This window comes from Penicillium brevicompactum, assembly GCF_028827555.1.
Source record: "Penicillium brevicompactum strain IBT 35665 chromosome Unknown utg000003l_segment0_segment0, whole genome shotgun sequence".
NCBI lineage: Eukaryota > Fungi > Ascomycota > Eurotiomycetes > Eurotiales > Aspergillaceae > Penicillium > Penicillium brevicompactum.
The window spans coordinates 1,429,991-1,456,546 of record NW_026623206.1 but is presented as its reverse complement, the minus strand read 5'-3'; the positions used below and the strand labels follow the sequence as shown (position 1 = coordinate 1,456,546).

The 26,556-nt window shown below is 50.3% G+C and overlaps 11 protein-coding genes across 11 annotated transcripts; 5 read left to right on the top strand and 6 right to left on the bottom strand.

Annotated features, from left to right (window-relative positions):
• Positions 1-251: 251 nt before the first annotated feature.
• N7506_004406 (uncharacterized protein) lies at positions 252-1,454 on the top strand (the record flags this gene model as incomplete). The annotated part of the gene is made up of 5 exons (XM_056953700.1): positions 252-387; positions 446-455; positions 507-662; positions 718-988; positions 1,035-1,454. 5 exons carry the CDS (start codon positions 252-254, stop codon positions 1,452-1,454), a joined length of 993 nt encoding a protein of 330 aa, XP_056812589.1.
• A 462-nt stretch (positions 1,455-1,916) lies between these two features.
• On the top strand, positions 1,917-3,071 carry N7506_004405 (mannosyltransferase complex subunit MNN9; the record flags this gene model as incomplete). Its single annotated transcript, XM_056953699.1, has 1 exon — positions 1,917-3,071. One exon carries the CDS (start codon positions 1,917-1,919, stop codon positions 3,069-3,071), a length of 1,155 nt encoding a protein of 384 aa, XP_056812588.1.
• Positions 3,072-3,526: 455 nt separating this feature from the next.
• N7506_004404 (Zn(2+) transporter YKE4) lies at positions 3,527-4,897 on the bottom strand (the record flags this gene model as incomplete). Its single annotated transcript, XM_056953698.1, has 4 exons — positions 3,527-3,542; positions 3,593-4,505; positions 4,558-4,708; positions 4,763-4,897. The coding sequence occupies 4 exons, from the start codon at positions 4,895-4,897 to the stop codon at positions 3,527-3,529; spliced, it is 1,215 nt and encodes a 404-aa protein (XP_056812587.1).
• A 211-nt stretch (positions 4,898-5,108) lies between these two features.
• Positions 5,109-5,861, top strand: N7506_004403 (nucleolar protein 16; the record flags this gene model as incomplete). Its single annotated transcript, XM_056953697.1, has 2 exons — positions 5,109-5,236; positions 5,285-5,861. The coding sequence occupies 2 exons, from the start codon at positions 5,109-5,111 to the stop codon at positions 5,859-5,861; spliced, it is 705 nt and encodes a 234-aa protein (XP_056812586.1).
• A 151-nt stretch (positions 5,862-6,012) lies between these two features.
• Positions 6,013-7,666, bottom strand: N7506_004402 (PEX28-32 family peroxisomal membrane protein; the record flags this gene model as incomplete). The annotated part of the gene is made up of 3 exons (XM_056953696.1): positions 6,013-7,303; positions 7,353-7,484; positions 7,533-7,666. 3 exons carry the CDS (start codon positions 7,664-7,666, stop codon positions 6,013-6,015), a joined length of 1,557 nt encoding a protein of 518 aa, XP_056812585.1.
• Positions 7,667-8,279: 613 nt separating this feature from the next.
• Positions 8,280-12,661, top strand: N7506_004401 (putative protein kinase; the record flags this gene model as incomplete). The annotated part of the gene is made up of 5 exons (XM_056953695.1): positions 8,280-8,373; positions 8,434-8,620; positions 8,677-12,287; positions 12,341-12,600; positions 12,653-12,661. The coding sequence occupies 5 exons, from the start codon at positions 8,280-8,282 to the stop codon at positions 12,659-12,661; spliced, it is 4,161 nt and encodes a 1,386-aa protein (XP_056812584.1).
• A 539-nt stretch (positions 12,662-13,200) lies between these two features.
• Positions 13,201-14,498, top strand: N7506_004400 (endoplasmic reticulum-Golgi intermediate compartment family protein; the record flags this gene model as incomplete). Its single annotated transcript, XM_056953694.1, has 3 exons — positions 13,201-13,285; positions 13,344-13,931; positions 14,002-14,498. The coding sequence occupies 3 exons, from the start codon at positions 13,201-13,203 to the stop codon at positions 14,496-14,498; spliced, it is 1,170 nt and encodes a 389-aa protein (XP_056812583.1).
• Positions 14,499-14,637: 139 nt separating this feature from the next.
• N7506_004399 (uncharacterized protein) lies at positions 14,638-16,699 on the bottom strand (the record flags this gene model as incomplete). The annotated part of the gene is made up of 3 exons (XM_056953693.1): positions 14,638-15,828; positions 15,881-16,579; positions 16,643-16,699. The coding sequence occupies 3 exons, from the start codon at positions 16,697-16,699 to the stop codon at positions 14,638-14,640; spliced, it is 1,947 nt and encodes a 648-aa protein (XP_056812582.1).
• Positions 16,700-19,583: 2,884 nt separating this feature from the next.
• On the bottom strand, positions 19,584-20,644 carry N7506_004398 (RNA polymerase III-inhibiting protein MAF1; the record flags this gene model as incomplete). Its single annotated transcript, XM_056953692.1, has 2 exons — positions 19,584-20,576; positions 20,639-20,644. 2 exons carry the CDS (start codon positions 20,642-20,644, stop codon positions 19,584-19,586), a joined length of 999 nt encoding a protein of 332 aa, XP_056812581.1.
• Positions 20,645-21,186: 542 nt separating this feature from the next.
• N7506_004397 (AP-1 complex subunit sigma) lies at positions 21,187-21,911 on the bottom strand (the record flags this gene model as incomplete). The annotated part of the gene is made up of 5 exons (XM_056953691.1): positions 21,187-21,219; positions 21,306-21,580; positions 21,641-21,758; positions 21,808-21,841; positions 21,901-21,911. 5 exons carry the CDS (start codon positions 21,909-21,911, stop codon positions 21,187-21,189), a joined length of 471 nt encoding a protein of 156 aa, XP_056812580.1.
• Positions 21,912-22,684: 773 nt separating this feature from the next.
• On the bottom strand, positions 22,685-23,308 carry N7506_004396 (MARVEL domain-containing protein; the record flags this gene model as incomplete). The annotated part of the gene is made up of 3 exons (XM_056953690.1): positions 22,685-22,900; positions 22,950-23,216; positions 23,267-23,308. The coding sequence occupies 3 exons, from the start codon at positions 23,306-23,308 to the stop codon at positions 22,685-22,687; spliced, it is 525 nt and encodes a 174-aa protein (XP_056812579.1).
• Between the last annotated feature and the right edge of the window lie 3,248 nt (positions 23,309-26,556).

Genomic DNA, 26,556 nt, shown 5'->3' with positions numbered 1-26,556 from the left:
GAACGGATTCTGCGGGCCCAAGGCGATCATCAAAACCGTCTTCTCACCTCACATGCTACTCATTCCCCCTCTTCAATCACCTCCAAACCCCTCCAATAACCCCCTCCGAAACTTTACACCGCCCTCAAACGCGACCGCCGCCCGTATCCGTCATCCCCATCTCCAGTCGCCACATCGCGCACGACCCCATCTTGCGCGTGACGCAGGCAAGGATCAGGGATTAGAGGAAAAGAAAAACACCACGCAATACGATGGCGCAGGCGCCTTTGCCCGTGGACTCGAAGCCACCGCAAATCGCGGAGAGCGCGCTTGCGCAATCTGGTTCCTCGAAGTCGAACTATAAGGGTTTTGTGGCGGGTGTGTTTTCGGGTATTGCGAAGCTGAGTGGTATGTCCATGTCCCCTGCGTTGTGCGCGTGTGAGGCGCTCTTGGCTAATAGTTGCAGTTGGACATCCGTATGTGTGATCGGCTTTTCGAGGACATGGTGCATGGTACTGACGGTGCAGATTCGATACAATCAAGGTTCGCTTGCAGACTAGTAAAGATACACAATTCCGGGGTCCTTTGGATTGTACGTTGCAGACGTTACGGAATGAGGGATTGAGGGGATTTTATAAGGGTGCGACGCCGCCGCTGGTCGGATGGATGGTGATGGATTCTGTGTGAGTGCTCTTCGTTGCTGTGCTCTGCTTGCTCGGTGGATTCTAACAGATGCAGTATGTTGGGGTCATTAACGCTATACCGCCGTCTGCTTCTTGAGAACGTTTTCTCAAAACCGAACATTCGTCCTTATCTGCCGTTCTGTGGACGACAGGACCTTACAATTTTGCCGAGCTTCGGTCATGGTATTGCGGGTATCATGGCTGGAACGACGGTCAGCTTTATTGCTGCTCCTGTTGAACATATCAAGGCTCGTTTGCAGGTGCAGTATGCAGCCGATAAGACGAAGCGCCTGTACAGTGGACCTATCGATTGCTTGGTCAAGATGGTATGTGCGATTTCCTGACTGGAGGACCGAGTACTTACTATCGCAGCTTCGCTCGCACGGTATTAGCGGTGTCTACCGCGGTCTTTGGGCAACTGTATTCTTCCGATCATTCTTCTTCTTTTGGTGGAGCTCCTACGATGTGTTAACTCGTGTCTTCAAGAAGAAGACGAACATGTCTGCTCCGGCCATTAATTTCTGGGCTGGCGGTATCTCCGCGCAGTGCTTCTGGCTTACTTCTTACCCTTCAGACGTTGTGAAGCAGCGTTTGATGACAGATCCAATGGGTGGATCTCTGAATGACGGTCAGCGACAATTCCGCGGCTGGAAAGACGCCGCGGTCGCTGTCTGGCGTGAACGTGGGCTCAAGGGATACTGGCGCGGCTTTGTGCCTTGCTTCTTGAGGGCATTCCCGGCGAATGCCATGGCTCTTGTCGCCTTTGAAGGCGTTATGCGCACCCTGCCCTAGCCTAATGTATATAAATGACTACTCTGAACCATAGAATAGAATCTCACGACCATACCCCATCACATTGTGCGATCTCGGGAACCCGTGTGTACTGAGGAATGCTGCCGCATTCGGCGATGGACACCGTTCGGCCCCTCGTGCGATTTCCCCGATAGCCCGGGGGATGTGAGCTCCGAATGAACGAGATCTGTAATTGGACAATTGACACATCTTGAATCGCGGCCGTTGAAGGCTCCACTTCTAGTGAAGTGACATGAGCTCTTTCCGGTCAATGTCAATGTCAAACATTAAAAATCAGTTGTGCACCCCCAATTTCCCTCATCCCCCTCTCACTAATGTCAGGGGAGGAAATAAAAAGGCAAGGAACAGGTTCCTAGATGTCCCTGGCTGCCTAAGGCACTCCCGCAACTCATCACCGTCCATCGACACTGCGATATCCAACAACGACACAATCCAACGGCCATGGCCGTTGCACGCTCAATGCGCCGCACGAGCCCAATCAGCCTCCTGCTAGCCGCCCTCCTAGCATTTGGCTTCATCTGCTTCATGCTCTCCCCTTCAACCCCCGCCACTCCCGAACCCGCTACCTCACAACAACGTCAGCAAAACGCAGCCGAACACCCTCTCTCCCCACCAACCAAACCATTCTTCAAATCTCAAGCCGTTCGTCCAGATGGCCACAAAGCTGCTCCTCCAGTCGTCCACTATGACCTCAACTCCCTAACCAGCACCGCCAACTCCGTCGCAAACAGCGAGCGCGTCCTCATCCTCACCCCGCTAGCGCGCTTCTACCAAGGATACTGGGACAATCTAGAGAAACTGAGCTATCCACACGAACTCATCTCTCTCGGCTTCATAGCTCCCAAGACGGCGGATGGAAATGCCGCGGTTGCGAGGCTCGAAAAGGCAATTGCCAAGACGCAGTCCGGTCCGATCGATAACCGCTTCGCTAGTATTAGTATCCTGCGCCAAGACTTCGAGCCTCCTTTGACGTCGCAGGATGAAAAAGTTCGACATGAGATGTCCGCTCAGAAAGAGAGACGGGAATCAATGAGTCGGGCGAGAAATAGTCTTGTTTTCACGACTCTTGGCCCGGCGACTTCTTGGGTTCTTTGGTTGGATGGTGATGTTGTTGAGACGCCTGCGTCGCTGATTCAAGATTTGACTAGCTACGACCAGCCTGTTGTTGTGCCGAATTGTTTCCAGCGGTACTATGATAAGGGGAAGAAGAAGTGGGATGTCAGACCTTATGATTTCAATTCTTGGATTGATAGTCAGACTGCGCAGAATATTGCTGCTACTATGGGTCCTGATGAGATCTTGCTGGAAGGGTATGCTGAGATGCCGACTTATCGCACACTCATGGCTTATTTGCCTGATATGAAGAAGCTTGATCCTAGGAAGATGGTGGCTTTGGACGGTGTGGGTGGAACAGCTTTGATGGTCAAAGCCGACGTGCACCGTGACGGAGCCATGTTCCCTGCGTTCCCATTCTTCCATCTCGTTGAGACAGAGGGCTTTGCCAAGATGGCGAAGAGATTGGGATACGAGGTTATTGGTATTCCAGATTACTTCGTATGTATCTTCTATTCAGGGACCGAGGATCTTGCCAACTAACGGGTTACAGGTATATCATTATAATGAGTAGCATCATCAATGCTTGCTTTCCTCGCATTTCCGGCTTCGAATTTTCACCAGGGAACTTTCATTGACATATGCAGCGTTCGATGCTGTTACATACTTGCTTGGGATTTCAGTTTGCCATTGCATTCTTTTTTTGTATTACCAAGAACATGACTGGGTATTCATTCTAGGGGAGTTCAACCTATGGGCGTTACTTGGTGGTTCTTGTGCATTTATTTTGGGCTGGTATAGCCCACTGCCATTTCGAATGAATTGCTACTTTTTCGTTCCTTTTTTATGACAATCATCCAATTGCCTTGTGTGCAACCGTACAGCCTGTTATAACAGCTCTGAAGTCAAACAGAATTTGTGGCCGGTGCTTTGGTTTCATATACGAGCCAGTGGAATCACCAGATGATGGTGATACCGACTTGCAGGTTCTGGTAAATTTAGTGCCAAGAAATCCTGTCAAACGTTAGCGGATTCAAATGACCTTTGAAAACGAGAATACTCACGCAAGCATGATTCCAGCACCAAGGGCGACAGCCAAGAACTGTGTGATGGTCTTGCGAATCTCTTCGCCCTTGTTCTTGCCGGTCTCGAGCAATTCGGGAATCACAGCAACAGTGCCAACATATAGGAAGGTGCCTGCTGTGAATGGCAGGAGCATGTCTCCCCAGGTCAGGCTAGTTCCCATGAGTCCGGCAGGCTCAGTGTCATCCAACATCGTACCGTTGCCGCCAAGCTCCTGGACAGCAATACCAATGATAGTTCCCAAGAACGCACCGATGGCAGTGACAAACTGGGCACCCATAGCCTTACGCTTCGAGAAGCCCGACTGAATCAGCAGAGCAAAGTCACCAACCTCGTGGGGGATTTCATGGAAGAATACAGCCACTGTGGTGGTTGCACCGATGGTGGGCGAAGCATAGAATGACGAAGATAGCGCAAGACCATCGGTGATGTTGTGAGTAAAGTCTGCAATCAGATTGAGGTATCCGCCGAGCTTGACACTGGGGTTGATTTCCTTCTCTTCCACAGCGACAGCAGTCGACGGTTCCTTGGAAGACTTGCGTTGCTTGAGCTCGCCGGACTTCTTCGTCTCCGCTCCAGATGTGACTGCAGCAATGGACTCGGCGTGCGCATGGTGAGAGTGGTCGTGGCCGCCTTCGCCGCCTGTTGCGATGCGCAGGATCTTGTCCATTGCGACGAAGGTGAAGAAGCCGACCATGATGCCAAGGCCGAGGAGCAGGTTCTTGTTCGGCTCGACCATCACAAAGCTCACGCTATCGGGTGAGTCTTCGCCGACGAAGATCTCGGGGAGGAGGTGGAAGAGGGTGTCACCGAGCAAGCCACCGACGGCGAAGGCGACCATCACTGAGAGTGAGGAGGGGTCGATGTTGGGTGGGCATAGTGCCAGAAGGAAGTCTATGTGTGGTTAGTGAAATATCAGACAAGATATATTGGGATCAAAGCTTACTTGGAGGACCGGAAATATACAATGTTGCCAAAAGCGCGTTGATGGCGGGACTGCTTGGGAAGAGAACGGCGAAGATCTTAGCTGTCAAGCTAGTAGTCTCCGGCTTGGTGGCGCGTTTGTGCTCATTGAGGGACTCGACCAGTGGACAGCTCTGCGACATGTCAATTATTGTGTACACAAAGCTCGTTGTACGAAATCATTATACCTGTAGCTGTTCTTCGATCTGGGCAACGGAGAGATCTCCGGGAACACTATGAGCTGCTGCTAGTGCAGAAAACAAAATACATCCTGCAGCGAGGGCTAGGCCAGTTCTGCGTGAGGGAAAGAATCGAGAAGCCATTGCGAACGAATTGTCCCAAGGATATGTCAAAGTGACAGGGGATATAGCCCCCAGATGTACACCCGCTTTATCGCGGTCAGACCACTTGTTTATCGCGGGACCCTGGACAAACATGCCAAGACTTGCAAACTCAGAAAAAAAGTTTCGATAACGCTTTTATTATCGGGGACGGCAAGCATCTTTTTGACCACATTCACACGATACATACACAATGGGTAAAGTCTTGCAGAAGAAGAAGGCCCGCTCCGGTCGTTCCACGGCTCGCGCCAAGGACAATCGTCTTAAGACCGGCCACAAGAAGATCAACGTGCTGGGCAATCAGATCATCGCCGACAACTGGTATGCGCTTTGCACCTTTGCATGAGATTTCACAGCTAATAATCAAAGGGATCGCAAATTGACCTTGACTCAAAACTACCAACGCCTGGGTTTGATGCACAAGCTGAACGCACCTTCCGGAGGTCGTGAGCGCCTCCCCGCAAAAGATGAACAATTCCCCGAGAACAAGAACTCCCTCCACATCCGCGGTAGTGCCAAAGCCGACGCCGCCAAGGTTGACTTGGGCTCTGCCCGCGTCGAGCGTGACCCAGAGACCGGTGCCATTCTGCGCGTTATCCACGACGAGGACGATGACCACATCGAGGTTGCTGGTCGTCACCTCTCCCGCAAGAACCCCCTCAACGACCCTCTCAACGAGGTCGAAACCGGCAATGGCGAGAACAACATGCTTGCAGACTCAGTGATTGTGCAGCAGCTCGAGCGCCAGGCTGATCAGGAAGGAAAGACGGTTCGCGCGAAGAAGCCTCGGTTCCAGAGCTCCCGTGAGGGCGAGTGGGCTCAGCGTCTTATTGAGAAGCATGGTGATGATTTCACGGCCATGGCTCGTGACCGCAAGTTGAACCCGATGCAGCAGAGCATCGGTGATTTGCGGAGGAGGATCACCAAGTGGCAGAAGAGTCAGTAGTGTGTTCATTGAGCATTTGGTTGGGCGAGTCTGGCGTTCTTGTTTCCCCGAGGTTTTCAAAAGTACTTATCTACTATGCACTGCATAACCCCAAGTAGTAAATATAACAGCAGTAAACAGCTGCCCGAAATTCATTATTTCATGCTTGATTCTATTTCGTCCGGCTACTGAGCGTCGAGTATGAGACAGACCCAGCTGGTGGAAGGCTAACTCGTTGCACGACTCGTACCCATCGTCGGCGTCGCCATTCGCCTACCCCGTGGGAAGCTGTTCCCTCCTCCCAATCTCGGAGCTTGGGCGTATCGTCCACTTTCGCCTTGCCCTTCTTTTCCTTCGGAGTTGGCGTATCGGGTGGTAAATCGCCATATGCCAATGACATCTCATCATCAGACTCCTGTGAGCCATTTGGCGGTAGGTCCCAAACCCAGCCACCAACCTCGCCGACGATAGCATTGCCTTCAGCTGTCACACCTGGAACCTCAAATCCAACGCTGGTGATCATGCGCTCCACTACCCATTCCCGGCAATCTAGATCCAGCTCCCACTTCTTGCTCTTCCAGGCCCAGCCCGGTGGGGCTCGCACGTCCTCAAAGAATCGGCAACCACGCGGTCGATCCCCTGCAATTCGAGAAGGTGATAATGGGTCGTAGGGTGCGTGACTAAAGAGGAAACTTTCCCAGCCAGACTCGGAAGTCCCTGCGGCGCGGTGCTGTACTTCGAAGATTTCAACCTCTCGCTCTTCAGGATATGTATCCAATGAGATATCCGCTAGCCTTTCCATAGCCGACATTGCTTCCGATGGGTCTGAAGGTACTGATGAAGCAAAGCCATCTTTTTTCTCTTCGTCAAATTCCATATCCATAGATTCCCCGGCCATGTCCTGCATCAGATCTGCAAAGAATTGACCCACAGTTGGGTGGATTGACAGGATAGCCGCGTTTCCACCAAGAAGCAGCACTAGCTGCAGTGGTAGGAGATGCGCGCTTACGAAAAGAACCACAATAGCTATCGTGCAACCCAGGAACAGGGTAGATGAGAGCTTTTCGTTGGAGAAATTCGTCAACGGAGCAATGACGTTGATAGCTGCATCGTGAACATCCGAGAAATCAGCCATGCAGTTTTGCAGATCTCGCATGTTTCGGAGAAAGTCCTTTGAGGTCTCTGGAGCAGGCTTGATCGTCGTGGCCGGCGCCAGCGCGGGCCCATCATAAGAATAGTAAGGAGTGGTACTAGAAGTAGAAGTGTTTGGCGGTGGAGGGTGACGAGTCACAAAAGCCGGGACCATAATGAACAGCAAGAGCACCACCAATGGGAGGACCAAGAGGAGATGAGGCTCTAAGCAAATGAAAGAGTAGACAAAAAGAAGCGATATAGTATGAGATGGAGTATCCCAGGTAAGGAGCCGCTCAACACGGTCCTGGAATAAGAATACCACTCCGATTCTATAGTCAAATTAGTTTCAGCAGATGGAGATGAGTGTCTCGGCCATACCTTGCATTAAAGCGACGGAAGTTATTAGCCATCACCGGCAGACTAAAAGCCGGTTTTGTGGGAGAGGCAATAGCCTTCTCCGATGATTCACTTTCATCGCCATTATCTCCGGGGATAACCTGTTGAAGCAACCTGTCTGCATCAGTGGGTGTGCTCTATGAGGGGCAATACAAAGCATACTTGGTAAAAAGGCGGTCCTGCAGGGAGTGCTTGGATCCAGAAGATGATCTTGAATGTAGACTGTCCGGCGAACCGGGTCTATTCTTCTTAGGAATTTTGGGCTCTTCGCCTAGGGCTTCTGTGAATCCATCCATGATGAACCTTCAGACATGAAGAAAGGAAGAAGAAGAGAAGTGGTCGGCTATCGTCCACGAGACAGCGAAGCACATGCGATGCCGATCAGGAAGGAGCTGACATAATATCGTATCGGTGTTTTGATACGGTATGGGGATAGATTACCTTGTGTTTGCATCAGGGGCGCCTCGAAAGATTCGATAGTCCCAATTTGATGTGCTTGTCTTGTCCTTTAGCCTCATCTTTTTTTCTTTTTCTTCTCTTTTGTTTGTCTTGGTTTCTACTCCGTACTCCGTACTCTGTGCTCTGTACTGTCTCCAATTTTCATCTTTGTTTGGGTCCATTATAAGAACCCCTCCAATTGCCTCTTTTTTCGATTTACCGCCTTGAAACCTGGGCAACCCTCGCAGCTCCAAAATTATCTCAAAGAGACGACCCTCTTTCACCCCTCGCAATGGCACGGTAGTGCTTTCACACGAGTCGCGCGACGGTGCTCAAGTGTCTTTTGTTGAGGCCTCGCACTTCTCCTGAATGTAATTGCGATCGGTTAACCTGGCACGGTCCAGTCCTCTCCTTTTTCTCCGACGAGCTTACGACTTTTATGCTCTCTGGAGACCTTGAGACTCCTGAATAATGCCGACAATTCCACCGCAAACACCGGGGAGAGCTCAGGTGCGGACTGATAATTCACGAGCGTCCAATCTCTCCAACGACTCCGGCTCGGGAGGTAAGTTGAAAGGTCGGGAAGGTGCAGCCATATCTCTGTATATTGACATTTTCTGTGCAGCAGAGACTCCAGCCCGCAGGCGTCTACAAAAGTCCGCTTCGACCAATTTCCCTCCCAATAATTCTAACTATGATACCTCCAATGGGGTCGCCGGGCCGCGCGCGGGTGGGATGAATAGGAGAAGATTGTCAATTCGAGATCAAAGAGTCCCCCAGGGCCCACGACCACAAGAAACATCGCGATGGAAGTAAGTTCGGGAGTAAATCTTACCTGTCTCATGGCATGAGCTAACTGATTCCCCAGTAAACCTGGCCCGTATCTCCATTCTGGGAACTCATCCATTGATTCTACAATCGATTCGAGCAAAAACTTCAACCTTCGATCTACGAGCGTGGGAAACCTGGCTAAGGCCGACCCCAATTCAGCGGAGAACAGTGATTTCCTTGCGCCGATCAACTTTGACGACTTTCACAACAGCATCATGGGCGAGCCTAGTTTGAATAACTTCCCTATGCCTGGGAACGGTGGCGCGGGGGAGAACCGCGATGCTGGTCCGACCAATCCTTGGGAAAATCACACATATGAGCAGAATACTTCTGAGCATACGCGGGGTCCTCCTTCCGCTCGCCGCAAAAGTGAGGTGCAGCGTCCGAATGGTCAACCTGCCAATGCAGGGCTCACTGCATCTTCTGCCAACATCCGCGCCCGTCGCCAGAGCTTAGCTCAACCGGCGGCTGGAAACACCGCTTCGAGGGGCTCGCGCAAGTCGATCAGCTCTGGTGCCTTTGCGCCTACAAACGCTTCGGCCAGACGTGCTAGTCTGAGTGCTCGTAAATTCAGCACGGATACTACGCAAGCAAACACCGCTTTCCTCCGCCCTAGGACCCAGGACTCCGATACCAAAGTTCCGTCTGCCGTCCGTAACCTCAAGGCCAAGTCGTTCCAGCCGAGTCCACGAGACCCTCCTGGTTCTTTCTTGACTGCGACTGGTGCTCTTGACCACTCGCGCTCGTCATCGACCAATGCTGTGCGGACTCCGGTGAAGAACCCCTCGGGTCCCGCTGCGACCCCTTCCTCGTCCTCAAAACGGGCATCTGTCATGCCTCCGCACGCGACTGGGTTGGGTGCTCGTACCATCAGCCCGACTGATGCACGACGAATGAAGCGAATGTCTATTGCTCCTCCTGCGCCTCCGATGCCACACACACCTCCAACTCAGATGGAGCCTCTTCCCATCCGCCCCCTTTCTTCAACTCAATCTCCCTCTCAAATCCCCAGGAAGAGCGTCACCCCCTCTTCCAGTCGCACCACACCCGACCCAAATCGGAAGTCATACAGCTCTGGCTTGTCTGTTTCTTCGAGTACTAGTTATAACTCAGCGCGCAACTCTGGAAGTTCTCTCCAAAACCGACTGTCTCAGAACTTGTCTTCGTCACGGTTACCGACACCCAAACCAAGGACTGAACAAACCAACTCTAACGGAGAAGAGGTACCACCGGTTCCAGCAATTCCCAAAGCCTATGAGTCACCCAAAGGTGAATTGGATGCGCCTGTCTTCCCTGCGCCCAGAAAATCGAGCATTCCACTTGATATCGGTCTTTTGAACATTAAAGATTCGGGGTCCAGTCAACAAACGCAAAGTGTGACTCCCGTTGAGAATTCCGAGCCCGCAGAATCAGTCAACACTCCCGATGCGCGAACGCGGACATCGACCGTCTTAGGGGGGCGCAAAGGCTTGCAGCCCTTAAAGCTGCCCCCACTCAATTTGTTGCCGTTGGGGACACCTATGGCGGCTAAGATTGATGCGCTCAAGGATAGAGACGAGGAGCGCAATGCCCATACCCCATCTAACCAGGTTATATCAAAAACGCCGGGTACTCCGATGACAGCATCCAAAGCGAATTTCTGGTACCATGACGAGGATGAAAAGCTACCTCTGACTCAGGCTCGGAGCAGCACCTCGCACTTTGCTGTCAGTTCTTCGACTGCCGCTGTACGGGCTGCAAGCAGCACAAGCGCTTTCGAGTCTTTCGACACTCCAAACTCATCCTCCCCCCGCAACATATCTCCTTATGCTTCATACACATTGCCCAAGAGCGGCACCGAGATGAATCATCTCCGTCACCAAGTCAGCGCAGACTACTCGAACCGGAACCAGGCGCACAAGCTCACCGGACCTCGGCCGCAGACGCAGACTGCCGTGTTCACACCTGCTCCAGAACGACTTAGCCAAATCTCTACCCCTTCAGAGCCCGAAAGTGTCACCGCATCGAGCTCATCACTACGAGACCGACTCAAAGTAGCGCGTCTTCGCAGCAACTCTAAGGCGCAGAAGGCTGACCATGATACTGACCCTACAAAGCTCAATCATATGCCGCCTCCCAAACTCCCGGCTTCTGCAACATGGAATAATCTGACGTCCATCAACTCAACGAGTCCTAACCCCAAGCCATCGTATCTCAATCCCCGCCGGCAATCATCCGTTTCAAGTGGTACAAATCCGGCGGCTCGCAAGCCAAGTGTCAGTAGTGACAGGAGCCTTGCCTTGGAGCCAACTGTTTCCCATGAGTCTGGCGATAGTGATCGCTCTAAGCGCTCGCACAGCTCTTACATCTCTCCTGTTCACAAAATGATCAGCAATGCTAGATCTAGCACTGCGGCTTCGGCTGCTCCGCGGTCTACCGATGGCGCGGTTGATGTCGATGTAATTATTGCAGACGAAGAGATGAAACGACTGGGATCTAAGAGGAAGGACTTTGAGAAGGCTGCCAGAGTGCTGGACGATTTGCGCCGCAAGGCTGGGCCGAAGGATCGCGTCAGCCCCGCCCAAGCTTTGAAAATGGCTACTCTCAACATCTTTGAACGTGGCGAGATCATCGACTATCGTGACATCTTCTTCTGTGGTACGCAAACTGCCAAGAAACACGTTGGGGACCTGCATTCTGGTGCTGCAAACTTTGGATATGACGATGACCGCGGCGACTACAATATTGTGATGGGTGATCATCTGGCCTATCGGTACGAGGTCGTTGATGTCCTCGGCAAGGGAAGTTTCGGACAGGTTGTGAGATGTGTCGATCATAAGACGGGCGCCTTGGTTGCAATCAAAATAATTCGCAATAAGAAGCGCTTCCACCAGCAAGCTCTGATCGAGGTCAACCTTCTCCAAAAGCTCAAGGAATGGGACCCTCACGGCAAACACAGTGTGGTCAACTTTACCCAAAGCTTCTACTTCCGAGGCCATCTGTGTATCTCGACTGAGCTTCTCGGAATGAACCTTTACGAGTTCATCAAAGCGCACGAGTTCCGAGGATTCTCATTGAAGCTGATTCGTGTCTTCACGAAGCAGATGCTGAGCAGTCTGGTGTTGCTGCATGCAAAGAAAGTCATCCACTGTGACCTGAAGCCCGAGAACATCCTTTTAGTTCACCCGATGAACTCTGAGATTCGTGTCATTGACTTTGGTTCAAGTTGCTTTGAAAATGAGAAGGTTTATACCTACATTCAAAGTCGCTTCTACCGCTCGCCGGAAGTGATCCTCGGAATGTCCTATGGCATGCCGATTGATATGTGGAGTTTGGGTTGCATTTTGGCTGAGCTTTTCACTGGCTATCCCATCTTCCCTGGCGAGAATGAGCAGGAACAACTTGCCTGCATTATGGAAGTGTTTGGTCCTCCGGAAAAGCATCTCATCGAGAAGAGCTCTCGCAAGAAGCTTTTCTTTGATTCTCTGGGCAAGCCTCGCTTGACGGTTTCGTCTAAGGGCCGTCGACGTCGGCCTAGCTCGAAGGAACTACGCCAGGCCCTGAAGTGCGATGATGAGGCCTTCCTCGATTTCATTACTCGCTGCCTTCGGTGGGACCCTGCTCGTCGAATCTCGCCCCACGATGCGTTGAAACACGAGTTCCTTACCGGTATCAAGGCCCCCGATCTAGGATATATGGGGCAAATTCACCTTCCAAAAGAGGCGCGTCGTCTTCCTCTCGTCCGCTGCCCGATCCTCCAGGTGCCACGCTGAAAAGCGGGTTCTCCCGCCGCGACATCTCAGGCACTTCCCCCGTCAAGGGTGGGAAGCGCCACTCTACTGTCAACGGTCCCCCTCCGTCCAGCCCCGGCAAGCGAGGCTCGAGCAACGTCACCAGCTCAGGCTCAGCACTGCCTCGTGTCTCAGCACGGAGTATCAGCGGGAAGCCGGACCTCGCTACTGCGGCGGCTGCGACAAGCCTGGTGAGTTAGGCCGACCCCAGGGCTACAGAACCGGATGCTGACTCGTCGACAGAAGAAATGATCTCTTCACATGTGTTCTGAACGCCCTGTAATATTAACCCTGATTGTCTTTTCCCTTCTAATTCTCTTGCATTGGGTCGGTTGTCATGTCAGCATTTTGTTCAGATGCATTCATGTTATACCCCCCCCTTTATTTTGTTTTGCATTGCGCCTACGACTGAAAGTCCGATCGCTTATACCTCATTGCTGATGCATTTCCCTTCGTTTTATACTTGATGACCCAGGGTTATCCCTTGTACATTGTTATCTGCATTTTTAAGAGTTCACGATGAGTGTTCATGTGTAGAGCGATTTGACGTGTTTGGTTTTATATTGAATTAATGACTATCGATGAATTTTGGCAATTGTAATTTACTGTAAATAGACCTTTGTTATAGTCCTAGACATCAAAGAACTGTTGTTTCATATCGAACAATTTCGAAGTCGTCGCACTCGGCATGCGCAATCGGGCGACTTGGCCTCATCGGCTTATCTTTATTTACTCCACTTCTCTCCAACCACCACTTGTTCACCAATTGCTGCTTGAATGGGTCTTCAACAATGAATGGCTTCGAAAAACAAAGCCTGGACCAAGATGCCTTCGGCGACAAGGGTCTAGCAGGTCTCAAGACCTTCGATGCCTTCCGTACGTCCCCAAACACTCCCCAAACAACCCTCGAAACTCCCTAACCAAACACCCCCAGCAAAAACAAAAGCCTCCTACACAACTCCAACCCGCTCCGGCGGCCAATGGACCGTCCTAATCCTCTGCATATGTACCTTCTTCAGCTACTCCGAATTAAAAACATGGTGGCGCGGAACCGAAAACTACCACTTCAGCGTTGAGAAGGGCGTCTCCCACGATCTCCAACTAAACCTCGATATCGTCGTCGACATGCCCTGCGAAAACCTCCGCGTCAACATCCAAGACGCCGCCGGCGATCGCATCCTCGCAGGCGAACTCCTCAAACGCGATGACACAAACTGGCAGCTGTGGATGCAGCAGCGCAATTACGAATCTCACAACAGCCACGAGTACCAGACTCTATCCCACGAAGACGCGGATCGTCTCGATGAGCAAGAGGCCGATTCTCACGTCGGCCATGTTCTCGGCGAAGTGCGCCACAACCCTCGGCGCAAGTTCCCCAAGGGTCCGCGCATGCGCCGAGGTGATAAAGCCGACGCTTGTCGCATCTACGGCAGTCTGGAGGGAAATAAGGTACAGGGTGATTTCCATATCACGGCGCGTGGCCATGGATACAGTGAGAATGCGCCGCATCTCGACCATGGATGTATGTCATCTTTTCTCTTCGCGATTCGATTCGATTCGAGTTTACCCAAATTGCTAACGCTTGTTTTCAGCATTCAACTTCTCGCACATGATCACCGAGCTCTCTTTCGGTCCCCATTATCCGAATTTGATGAATCCGCTGGATAAGACTATTGCGGAAAGTGATTCGCACTACTATAAGTTCCAGTACTTCCTCTCTGTTGTGCCGACGATATACAGTCGGGGCAAGGGTGCGTTGGAGGCGTATGCGCGCGCCCCTGAGAAGCGAGGTCGCAATACCGTCTTCACGAACCAGTATGCTGCGACTAGTCAGTCTGGTGCAATTCCCGAGTCGCCTATGGTTACGCCGGGTATTTTCTTCAAGTATAACATCGAGCCGATCCTACTGCTGGTTAGCGAGGAAAGAGCCGGGTTCTTGTCCTTGGTCATCCGTGTGATCAATACTGTTTCCGGTGTGCTCGTTACTGGCGGTTGGTTGTACCAGATTACTTCTTGGGTTGGGGATGTTTGGGGACGGAGGAAGAACCGGTCGTCTGAGGGTTATTTGACGGGCAAATCTGCCGAGTAGCATTTTGAAATTTGGGGTTTTGGATTTTGCATCTAGTCTGCTCTACAGTCTACAATTTAGGAGTTCATGCATGCATAAGTTTCATTGGTCACTGTAGAGACCTGGTATCTAAAAAGACATGTCGCATCGCGTAGGAAGGTTAGACTTCAAAGATCTCACCCATGCCTACACCTGCGCCCTCGGCGCCGAAACGGCTATCAACCAAATCCAGCCTCCAGCCATTCCAGTCGCGGAGCTTGCTCTTGATATCGCGCATCCAAGCAACTCGCTTCCTCCCCTCTTCTTCAGCCTGCGCAATCGCAAACGCGTTCTCATCAAACTCATCATCCAGGTTCTCCTCAGACACAAGCTCTAAGCTACCAGGGTGAGGAGGATTCGACGATGAAGCACGAGCACGGTTTCCACCAGCGCCCGTGAACGCGGCGAACCCACTCGACAGTACGGTAGAGAAAGACGAATGCTGCTGCTGGCCCATACTGCGGCGCCGGGCATGGTCAGGCCGTCCACCGACGAGATCAACGTCGTCGAATGCATTAGCGTCGGCGGCAGGGGCAGGTCCGTCGTCTGGGTAGTGCTCCATCTCCTGGCGCTTCTCTTGCCACACGCCGCGGCGCAGATCAAATACTTCGCCTTCCAGCTCTCGAATGCGGCGCTCGAGGCGCTGCCGCTCTTCGTCTTCGAGTTCATCTAGAGCGTCATCGTCTGCGCCGCCACCTGCTTGGCGCGTGCGGATACGGTCACTTTCTTCGCGCAGGCGGAGGTTCTCGTTCTCGATGCTGGCGATCTTCTTGCGCATGACCGCTAGTTCCTTTTCGGCTTTCTCGCTCTCGCCAAGGCGCGTCTGGTGCCGGGCTTCAGTTTCCTTGTGCAGGTTACCGATGGCTTGAAGTTTCTTGTCCAGTGTCTCGATCTTCTTCTCTGATTCGACCTTTTCGGTCTTGTGTTCCTCAACCTCCTGCTGAAGAGATTTGATGAGCGCATCTGTTGATGTCTTGTCAACACCTTCTTTGGCAGCCTTTTCCGATGCACTGGACAATGCCTGCTTTGCCTCCGCCAGTTCACGCTGGGAGCTTTCTAGCTCGGTCTGCGTACTTGAGACCTTCTCCTCTAGCGCTGAAACCTGTGACTCGTGTGCATCATTGGAGGACGTGTGGGAGGTGATCTGCGCACGCAGATTGGAAATCTCCAACTCCATCGATTCAATAGTAGCTGATTTAGATTCAAGCTGGCGAACCAGGTCGACCGGCGGTGACTCTGTATTGCTAGCATTGCGATGTGATCGTGTTTGCAGCTGTGAATTTTGTCGCTGGAGTGAAGCAATCTCCTCTTTCTGTACTCAGTCAGTATACAGGCGACGTTTGATATACACCGTATATACATACCAAGGCCTCAATACTGGCAACCTGTTCTTCTGCCTTCTTCAACTGCTCCTTCAACTCCGCACCATCAACACTCGCCTCGCGCAGGTCTTCCACCTGCTCCTCAGTCTTGCGCCAGCGCGTTGTCGCATCCGATAGATCCTTCTCCAGGCGCTTGTTCTCTTTCTCTAGCTCCTCAATCTTTGTGGACTGCTTGCGGAACACTTCGTGTACAGACTCTCCATCTCCAGTCAGGGGCGGTAATGATTGTGAGGGGGACTTGAGCGCCGAAGAGGGAGAAGGGGAAACACTGCCTTGGGAAACAGATGTCTTGCGGAATGAAGACGATCGCATCTTAGACTGGATTGACAGTGACGGTTGGCGCGCATGGTTGGCGCGGGGTGTGTCGAGCATCGGCAGTGGCTCGGCGTCTGGGCCGGGAGAAGTGGGCGCTGGCGGCATCGGTTCTACTGGAGACTCTACTGGCGCATTTTCATTCTTCTGTGATGATGGCTCCTCGAGCTCGTCTGGTGATTCGGCGTCGACATTGGCGGGCTCATCTTGCTTGTCTGCCTCCGCGGGGGCTTCTTCCTGCGGTGCTTCTGCGGGGGCATCCTCGGCAGGACCAGTCTCTGTCGTTGCCTCTGTTGAATCTTCCTTGGGTGCTTCGGTTCCGGTAGCGGGGGTCTTCTTCGCCTTCTTCTTCTTCTGGAGCTGGGCCACCTGTAAACCAATTGGTTAGGGACAACATTGACTAGATGAGGCGCAATCACTGGGGGTCATTACTCTTTTCTTGGCCGCTGCCAGCTTCTCAGCTTTTATGCGCTCCTCGTCGTCAGCCATGTTTTGATATCGCGGATGTGGAATGGTAGGATGAGGCGGAAGGGAGAGAACATAACAGCTATCCCCGATGCACGGACCATATGTCTCTACCAGATTGTGGGGGCTTCTCGAAATACAGCTGCGTACTCCGTACTGATACCTAGGTATAATGTCTTCAGAAAGTTATCGTTTAACTAAGTCCTTGGGATTCCAGGTTTGTTTGTGGTCTATTCGCCGATGTCCACGATGTTCAAGGTTGATGTTCGGATGTTAAGATTATTCGAACCATATGCCTTTGTTGATACGTTCAAACTTCATATATACTTAGGTGCAACCTGAAGTCAGCTCAACAACATCGAAACAAATATACTCTTTCAAGATTTGGCTACAGCGGGCATTTTTATATTTTAAAGCTTATGCTACATAAATTGCTGATGTATTCATGCCAGAGGGGTGCGAAGGGGTGGCTACGAGCGTATGGAGATGCAGGGTGGAAAGAGATAGGTAACCATGAAGCTCCAGGGCCATGAGCGAGAAGCATGCGAAACCAAAGATAGTGAACCTGAGAGTTGCAGGATTTTAGTGTAAGCGCAACAATGAACCTTGGAAAATGCCAATGAATGGATATCCATGGATACTCTCTTCTTTGCTACAACATTTGTTGGCTGGTTTTGGCAAACCATTACTCATCTGCTGTAGGGGGACAATACCCAACCCTGAAGGTGTTGGGTATCTTGGCGAAATGCTCTATATTGATTTTGGCTTGCTGCCTCCGATATCCGCATGATTGACGGATCCATTAGCCAGTGAAAGAGGCGTATTAATGCATTCTAGACACATGGGTCAATTGAGCTCGCAGCAGAAGTAGGCGAGAGAGCAAGGAGTATAAAATGGGGAGACCCAGCAAGCCCGGTTCGAAATGAAGGAAAGAGGTGCTTAGTTCTCTAAGCTAGGGGCAATTCGCCTACTATATACCTAGGTATCAAACCAGAATGCGATGACAAGATCATGGCGTCAACATCTGACAACGCACCCAAGCTGGTGCATTTTGAAACTCCAGTTTTGACATCACTGACGAGCCCAAGTCCACGGGTGTGTTAAGCATTTGGCCCGATGAAGAAGAAGAAACAAATCCGCTCACATCAGTTTCGTGAAAGATTGAGAGCTGGATATAAGAAGGGAGAGAGAGAGAGAGAGAGAGAGAGAGAGAGAGAGAGAGAGTATGAAGACTAAGGGGAAAAAGAGAAAGGCTCTGATGGATCTTCAGTGTTGTGTTTCAAAGCAAGAGAGAGACAGAAGTGAAGGAAGAGAACATCTGCAGCACCAAAGTCTCTATGATTTCTTTCTACTCTTGTTACATTATTTTTCGAAGTTCTCAGAAGTGGGATTTCTCGTTCTACTAGTGTACGTAACCTCATTGATATAACAGCAAGCTCTCAGTTCCAAGGTTGGAGGCGGCGGCCATTGCTTTGCAGCTGTACAAGTCAATACAGTAGGCGAAGAAGTGAGGGAGAAATGGCACAACACGTACTATATGGGGTTTAGGAGCTACAATTTGATGAATGTATGGTATGCCCAAAGTTGTTCTTCGATTGAATGCTAGACTCAAGCTCGAAAGCCAGACTTGCAGTGTCCCTGGATTTAGTAGTCAGATTGATAGTCACAAATAACATAGACGTATTATATAATCTGGTTCCATAACTCAGTTGGTTAGAGTGTCATGCTAATAACGTGAAAGTCGAGGGTTCGACCCCCTCTGGAACCATGATGTTTTTGTTTTTTGCTTAGGTACTATCTATGTTGTCTTATTTGACTGTTTAATCAAATGATCTCATAGCTGTATCTAATAATAAAACCTATCAAATCTGCAGGTTTACCGGGTCATGTGATTTAGTTTCAGGCAGCATTAGATGCCTAAGGCGCCTTGGCAGATCCTGACAGCTCTCCCCCTTCCTTTTTCTCTTCAGCTACTCCGTACATAGTATGGAGTACTTTGTACTTTGTTTTCGTTTTAGGACTACAAATACTCCTTTTTCTTGTTATTCCAAGGTTTTGCTAGTCAAAAAAACTACATAGAAACTTTTCACTGCTAACTCTTAAATTACAGTTAGTATCTACTAGCATTATTCCTTCTTATTGGACGTTCGAAGTAATAATTTGAATGGTGAAGATACTGAACATCACTTTTTGATCTTTAGACATCAATACTGACCCAGCATATCACATGGTTCCATAACTCAGTTGGTTAGAGTGTCATGCTAATAACGTGAAAGTCGAGGGTTCGACCCCCTCTGGAACCACGTTTCTTTTTTTTTGCACTTGTCTTACTCTCCCTTGTCGACAGATATGAAATAATGTCATTGTCATGATGTTAATTGCTTAGCTTATGCCATGACATTGTACTCTCCGTCTAGGTGAAACTTTGGTCCAAAAACTCTCGCAGCCCATATGGTTACGTCTTATAGGCCCAGGACCGGAAGACTAGTGATGCCCAAAATGCTTCCAATAGTTCCCGAGGTCTTAGTTTTTCTTTAAAGCAAGCGATGTCCACTTCTATCTGTTGTTGAGAAGGAAGCTGGCAACATAGGCACCTGGCAGTAAAGAGCCAAAGAGCCTCCAATGGAAGTTTGAAAACAAGTAGTCAATTTCAAGATAGCTCAATATCCAGAGCGGATTGATATTAGAGAGTTAGAAACACGAAGCAGTCAAAGGCAAGGGGCATCACATCAATCAAAATCTAGCTACGCCCCTCCGACACGCATAAAAAGACCATGCAAGTTGATTGCGCCCACGAATACCAACCCAACACCCCGGCTAGAAACAAAAAAAAAAAAAATAACCCAAGCCCGATCAACGGGGCTGAAAAAAGAAGACAAACAAGAATCGAAAAGCGCAGCACATTGCTTTAAACCTCCATAGAGTCGGCGATCTCCTCACTCATAGCACGCACTCCACGACGGGGCGGCAGAGGATCCTCGTCATCACTGATGATATAAGTATCATACTCATCCGTCATAGGTCTCGCCTTGGGCGGACGATCCATCTCATCATCGCTATCGCTAGCGATAAGAGTGGAGCGGGCGCGCTCTCCAAACCAGAACTTGGCACGCTTGCTGGAACTGAGGTCCGGAGTGAGGTAGCCATCATCGTACGTGCGCTTGCCAGACGGAGTCGCGGCCATGTCAACCATGTCGTCGGGCGTATGGCTGAGAATGGGAATCGCGCGCAGGTAGATATAGCAGACGCGCTTGCGGAGTGGATTAAAAAAGAAGAAGTGGAGACTCCAGATGGCCCCATCGTCGGCATCGGATGGGTCCTCTTCCGGGGAATACGAGTAAATTGAACACTCCTTGAGTGACATGTGTTCGTCAATTGTCTTCCATACGCGCGGTCCCCATGATGAAGATGAGCCTGCGTTGTAGGATCCTGACAGCGTGGCGGGGGACGCGGGTGATAAGTTGATGTTCTCGCGCGGTCGCAGATTGAGGAGGGTCGAATCTATCGTGTTCATCGTCCGCTTCAGGTTCCTCTCGCGTCTGAAATCGGTCGGGCGCAAGACCTGCGAGAAGTCGTAGTCTGGGTTGCTGGCATTGAGAGTAGCGATCAGATAGGCGAACGTCCGGCGGCTTGAGTGGTCGCTCAGGGGGCCGAACGGACTGGATCGCGATAGGTTTAGAGTCTCAGCGGCATCGTGGGCATTCGGAGGTGAAAGTGATGCCGAAAAGCGTAGAACTGATTCGTACTGTGCCTCCAATGATTGTTCGATATGGTTGTAAAGCTTTCGGTCTGAGCGGGCGGCCTTGGTGGTATACACGTCGCATCCGCCGATTATGTGACAATCATTTGTATCGAAATTGAGCGAGCTTGTCACGTCCTCAAATTCGGGAAGGGGAAGAAACTAGAGTTGACTGGTCAGCATGGATGTCTGACACGTTGGGCTTGCGGCCGACCGCTACTCACCTTCATCGTGAGATCCGACCGGGGTAGTGGAGAACCCCGAGATAAGCCGATAAGCGATGGAGATGACGTGTCACGGTTTTGCGACTCAGAACAACAGAGTCAAGATGGTTAGGGAGACAGAGAGAGAGAGAGGAGGCGAGTGATGATGTGATACGGGCGATTGCGCCGAAGGTGGAGATGCGGTGTCGATCGGCGATAACCGCAAGCAGGGGGAATGTCCAAGATAAAGGACAAAGAGACACAGCACACAAACTATACAGATCTCTGAGCAAAGAAGAGACCAGCAGAATTGCTATTAACAGCAGATGGGAAACAAAGTAGAAACGATAGAGAGAGGAAGAGGGGATGGATGGGAAGATTGTCACGTGTGGGAGGGCGTCCAGTCAGAACCCGCACTGACCTCACGGGCAGCGCAACCATGGTTAACCGGTTCCTTCACAGCCCGACATGTTCCAAGTTGCGTGAGATATCGTCGGAGTCCTGAAGGTAAAAAAAGGGTTGTATTGATTAGTATAGTAACTATATGTAAAAGCAAGCCCGCTCGCTGGTTACATGATCTTGGTGACCACATCTTCCTCAACCTGATATCATTAGCCTGGTCTTGGCTTACGACCTCGGGGAGAGAGGAGAGAGAAAGAGGGAAAGTAACGCAGAAACAAAGACTCACCTCCATGTCTTCCAAACTGTCCTGCTGACTGATGCAACGAAGGACATTCTTTTTGCTTGTCTCCTGCATTTCTCCCGCTATCAACAACTCATCCAGAATAAAGTAGGCCTTCTGGAAGTTGAAGATGATATCCAACTCGCACACGTTGCCGTAGTATTTGTCCATCTGCTCCACGTATCGGTGCACCACCTCGAGTGTGATCAATTCGTTATCGGTTGAGGCACAGCCAGCGATGAAGAAAAGGGATGCGTAGCGACGGTAGACGACTTTGGAGTCTGTAGGAGATTCATGGTCAGTTGTCGCAGTCGCAGTTGGGGGGTCTGATCAAAGGCCACCTTTGTATTCCAGGAAATTGCACATCCGCGTCCGGCGGGACAGCACTAGCTGGGTGACATCTTTGATGATCTTTGCTTTCTCCTTGGGGGAGAGGGTGGTAAACCACTTGGCGAGGCGCTAAAAAGGAGTCAGTTGGGGTGGTTAGCTGGGTGGGCGACGAGCCTACCACTTTGCCCTGCCGGGAGAGTAGAATAAGGTAGCTGGTAGACGTTAGTGGTCGGTCGCAATGACACAAGATTGGGTCAGGGATCTCCCTCACTGGACTGGCATGTTGATGGAGAGGTGTTGTGAAAGGGATGGGGGGAAAGGTGTCAGGGCGGAAGCTTTGGAGAAATTCTTTGGGTGGAGCAGAGGGGAGTTGTGCCCCGCTAAGCCCTAGCTCAAGATCAATAACGTGGAGATGGAATAGATCGAAGAGTTGAGTCCCTGCGATCTTGCTGTTTAAATTTCCAGGTTTCCAGGTGGTGGTGCGGGACATGAGTCAACCCTCGCCTCCATGACGAACGCTTGTACCCATGCACTATAACAGGTAATGCATGCACATCATTATTTTTGGAGGTCTTCTTTGTATTTTTGATTGATTGCCATAATATAGATTGCTCAATAATTGCTACGTCCAAGATCTGAAAAATTGTAATCCTTATCTTTTTCACTGGTGCTATCCTTGTTCTCGTCGTCGCTTCCAAATGTCCAAGCCATGTACACGTGCAACTCCATAGAAACAACGCCGCTAGGAAGGTTTACTCCCCCAACCACCATTTATGGTTACAAAGACACCAAAATGACCAATTGAAACGAGTATTATTATGAATAAGTAGTAGTAGCACATGAAGTATCCAACCATCTCATCCGAGAGAGAGCGTTTTCATCATTATATAGTAACGTCATGCCGAACACCAACACCAATGAAGCCCCTTGCGTCAATCGTACACCGGCAATCCGAGCGCCATTAACCATGACCCAAGCCTTGTAAGCATCCACCAGCGCCGCACCCCGCGGCGCTAGACCCAAAAAAGACCAAGCAAGGCTCGGTATCACACAGCTTAGACCTGAGCCATGCTGGGCGCAGGGCCGCGGCGGCTACCAGTGCGGCTGCGCAGGTTCACCGTCGCGGCGCGGGACATGAACACCGAGACAATGACCGAGGCCATGTATCCTGCCCAGGCGAACCACAAGAAGGCAACGGAGGCCTGGGCCTCACGACAGCGCTTTGTCATGTTGTTGGCGCCGTTGGTGATTTCGTTGTTCTTGAGGTAAGACTGTGGAGGTTAGCGATACGCAAGGTATATAAAGTCAATTAAAGCATACCTGGTTGTTGCACGAGTGGCACTCGAGCTTGGCGGCGAGGGCAATAGCCGCGCAGAAGAAGAAGATGGTGTTGAGTGCGTCGAGCACGATCATGATGATCGGGTGGCCGGCCCAGTCGATGTTGAAAGATGCCGGGATCGTGTAGAAGAGCGTGAGCATCGAGAAGACAGAGCAGAACATTGAATAGTTCACTGTCGAGGGGTTGCCGGAGAAAGATTCGGCGATCATGTTACCGATCAGGGCCATGATGAGGAGAGTCCAGATGAACTGGGATCTATTAGTGGGGTGCGCAAACCAAAGACATCGTTCATACGTACCTCCCAGGCACGGAGGCCCAACTGCACGACTTTCAAACCCATTTAGACGGTTTTTGGGGGAATGCGCAAAATGTGTGTGTTGGAGCTTGAGAATGGGAAGGATCGAAGTTATAAATCGGAAGCTCCGGAGTGTGATGACGGCGATGTTAAAAAGCTAAATGGTGATGCTACGTCATGCATTCGGGAGCAGGCGGACTATAGCTGTTGAAGATGAAATCATGAAGAGGGGTTCACTTCGTCAATGACAGAATGAGTCTACTTCTGGCGTCGTATTCTGTTCGACTTTTTTCCCGGTCCTTTCTTTTTGGGACTTGGAATATTCTATCGTGCCTGTTGGGGACCTGACATTTATAAAATACCATTTCAAGTTCAAAGAATTTGCCCCAATGTTCGAATTCAAAGAATGTACATTCCATAGTGCCAATCATTTTTATTTGGCGTTTCCCCTCACACTTGACAGTTCCACCAATTTTGTCCAGGAACAGTCACTCAAAGATCAAGTGGTACAGGGTAATACAGAAAGGTCCAGAGATTGCAAAAAGGTGCAGACTAAGTATAGGGTATTTGGACCGATTAATGCTAAGCCGAATATTTGCTTAAAATACTTGATCGCCCCTGTTGAATCATAGAGGGAATGTATCTCTTTGAAAACAAAAGGCTTAAAAAAAGGAAATCAAGTTTTCCCAGGGAGTGTGGGGGGTTTCAGGGTTGGGGCTCGTTACATCGCACAATGAGCGAGAAATAGGAGCGTGGGGAGGGGAAATGGATTGTCGATATGTTCATCACTGAGTTGCCAATGCATGATTTTGAGTGATGGAAGATTGATTTGGCTCATAATGGCAAAGATAATAAAATTTCTCAATCACTGGTTCCATAACTCAGTTGGTTAGAGTGTCATGCTAATAACGTGAAAGTCGAGGGTTCGACCCCCTCTGGAACCACGATATTTTTGCTTTTTTGGTATCATCGTATATGAACCATTCACCGCCAAGTCCCTACCTATACAGAGTAAAAGCACCATCGAAGAAGAAACAAGTTGAGCCATTTTTTGCAATTCTCATACCTGTAAGGCCGGCAAAGCTCAATGAAGAAAGAAGGTCCAATCCAACGAAGAAGTATGCAGTATGGAGTATGTGACGAGCAGGATCACGTGATTTGTCTAACAATTCGCTTTTCATCGGATGTCTGTAGTAATTGCTCATAATGGCAAAAATTTCGAAATTTCGCATTGATTGGTTCCATAACTCAGTTGGTTAGAGTGTCATGCTAATAACGTGAAAGTCGAGGGTTCGACCCCCTCTGGAACCACGCTTCTTTTTTTTTTTTTGCTAGAACACTACTCCGTATTATACCATCGAACTACTTTAAAAAGCTATCTGACAGCCATGTGTGAACACAAAAAGTGCATGGGGTCTGTTCGCCGCCCGACCCCTGCCTCTAAAACATAACAATGCAGCGTCTGCTGTCACTATTCCTTCTCATCGCATCTCCGCAGTGGTTGGTCGGTTTTCGGTAACAATTCAAAGTCACCATTGAAAGAAGATAAAAAGGTGCTTTGCAGAGTAGTGACCGGGCCAATCCAGATATGGCGACACGGAGATATGTTGAATCAAGTTGAGAGGAATTGCAGCTTGAATACACAAACCGTAGACGACTTCCAATGTTCCTGATCAGGGATTGTAAGGCCATGTTTCCACCGAGGCCCAGGTCATGACTGTCACTGTCTGATATGTAGAGTAGAAAGAGCCGAAGGACGGATAACTCCAACTGGAGCCTTGGAGGTCTTGGGTTCCGCCTGGCGGGCTTGCTGTATCTATCTTTGCTTGAGATTTGGAAGGAGAAGGTGGTTATGATTGGAAGCACTGGCTACATAGGAGTTAAAACAAGGATGCACCTAGGTATTTGGTTGTCAAGACTGGAGGCTACTAACATTGCTGGCTATCTAGAACTTGTCAGGGTTAAGGGTTCCCATACTGCATCAAGGCTGCAATGCTTTAACTTTGGCCCTCGGTCTGGATAGTCCATTGATCTGCTACCTGTGAACAGCCGCCCAGAATGGCCAATGTTTTCCATGATTGAGATCAAACCTGCCAAAGCCAGGTACCATCAAGCCATGCGCCAACATCGTAGATCCGCTCCAGAGATTTTGAGAAAGAAAAAGCCGTCCCACTGCCTAGGTGTGGTGTCCAATCCAGCTGAGAATAGCTTGAGGGTATAGAGAAATGACAAAAATGCCCTGCCTTGTCATGGAACAAGGACCGAACGAGGCGTTGAATGTATATACGAATCTTAGAAGGCAGGAATATACCACGGAAGGTGGGGCTCATGGTAACGAGGTGGTGGTCGTCCTCTGCCACAAGCCCTTGGACGACCGCCCCAGAAGGAGCCCTCGACTTTGGCGTTATTAGCACCACACCCTAACTAGCCGAGTTATGGAACCTTGCTGGAACGATGTTTCGATTCATTGCTTTATGAGCCTAGTAATGGGTTTTCTATTCAAGCCACATGCTCCAGCCTCTAGTCTCTGACAGGCTCCGAGCCCTGCGCTCTGCCTGCGCTCTGACACTTTCCCACTTTCCCTGCATGAAGATAGGCTAATCAGCTCTTCCTGTATGCTCTACTTCATTTTCTGTAACCAATGGACACCGTAGCGCCTGATTTAGAAACCAGGGTTATTATTGTTGCTTGAAGATAGGAAGGAATGAATATTGGCGTAAGTGTTTGGCGAGTTGACGAAGATCACGTCTTTGCCATGGCGACACTAAACTAGAGAGGGAAGGAAGAAGAGGAAAGAGGGGGAGAGAGGAAACAAGAGCAATCAAATGAAGACTGCTTTCCTTCTTCCCATACTCCGTACAAATTCTATAACATGGATGCTCAAACTCAGCAGCCATGCTTATACTTGTAACATCACCATGACTGCACAAAAGTTCAGTCCCGGCCACTTGGGCACTTGACAAGACAGCCTCGAATTCCCAAAGCGGCCATTGACCTAGTTCTTACAGTCAGCTGATTTAGCACGGGGATGGGAGATTAGATGGTACCTTGCTTCATACCTAGTCCTCTTCTTCCTCTCTTCCTCGACTTATTTTTGTTCTTTCCATCCTCCAGTTGCACTCTATTTCAGGGTGCAGTATAGATGGGTTCCATAACTCAGTTGGTTAGAGTGTCATGCTAATAACGTGAAAGTCGAGGGTTCGACCCCCTCTGGAACCACACTTATTTTTTCGCTCCAGAACTCATTGGGAAATTCATGCTTTTTTGTCAAATTGCGGGAGTTGATAAGATGA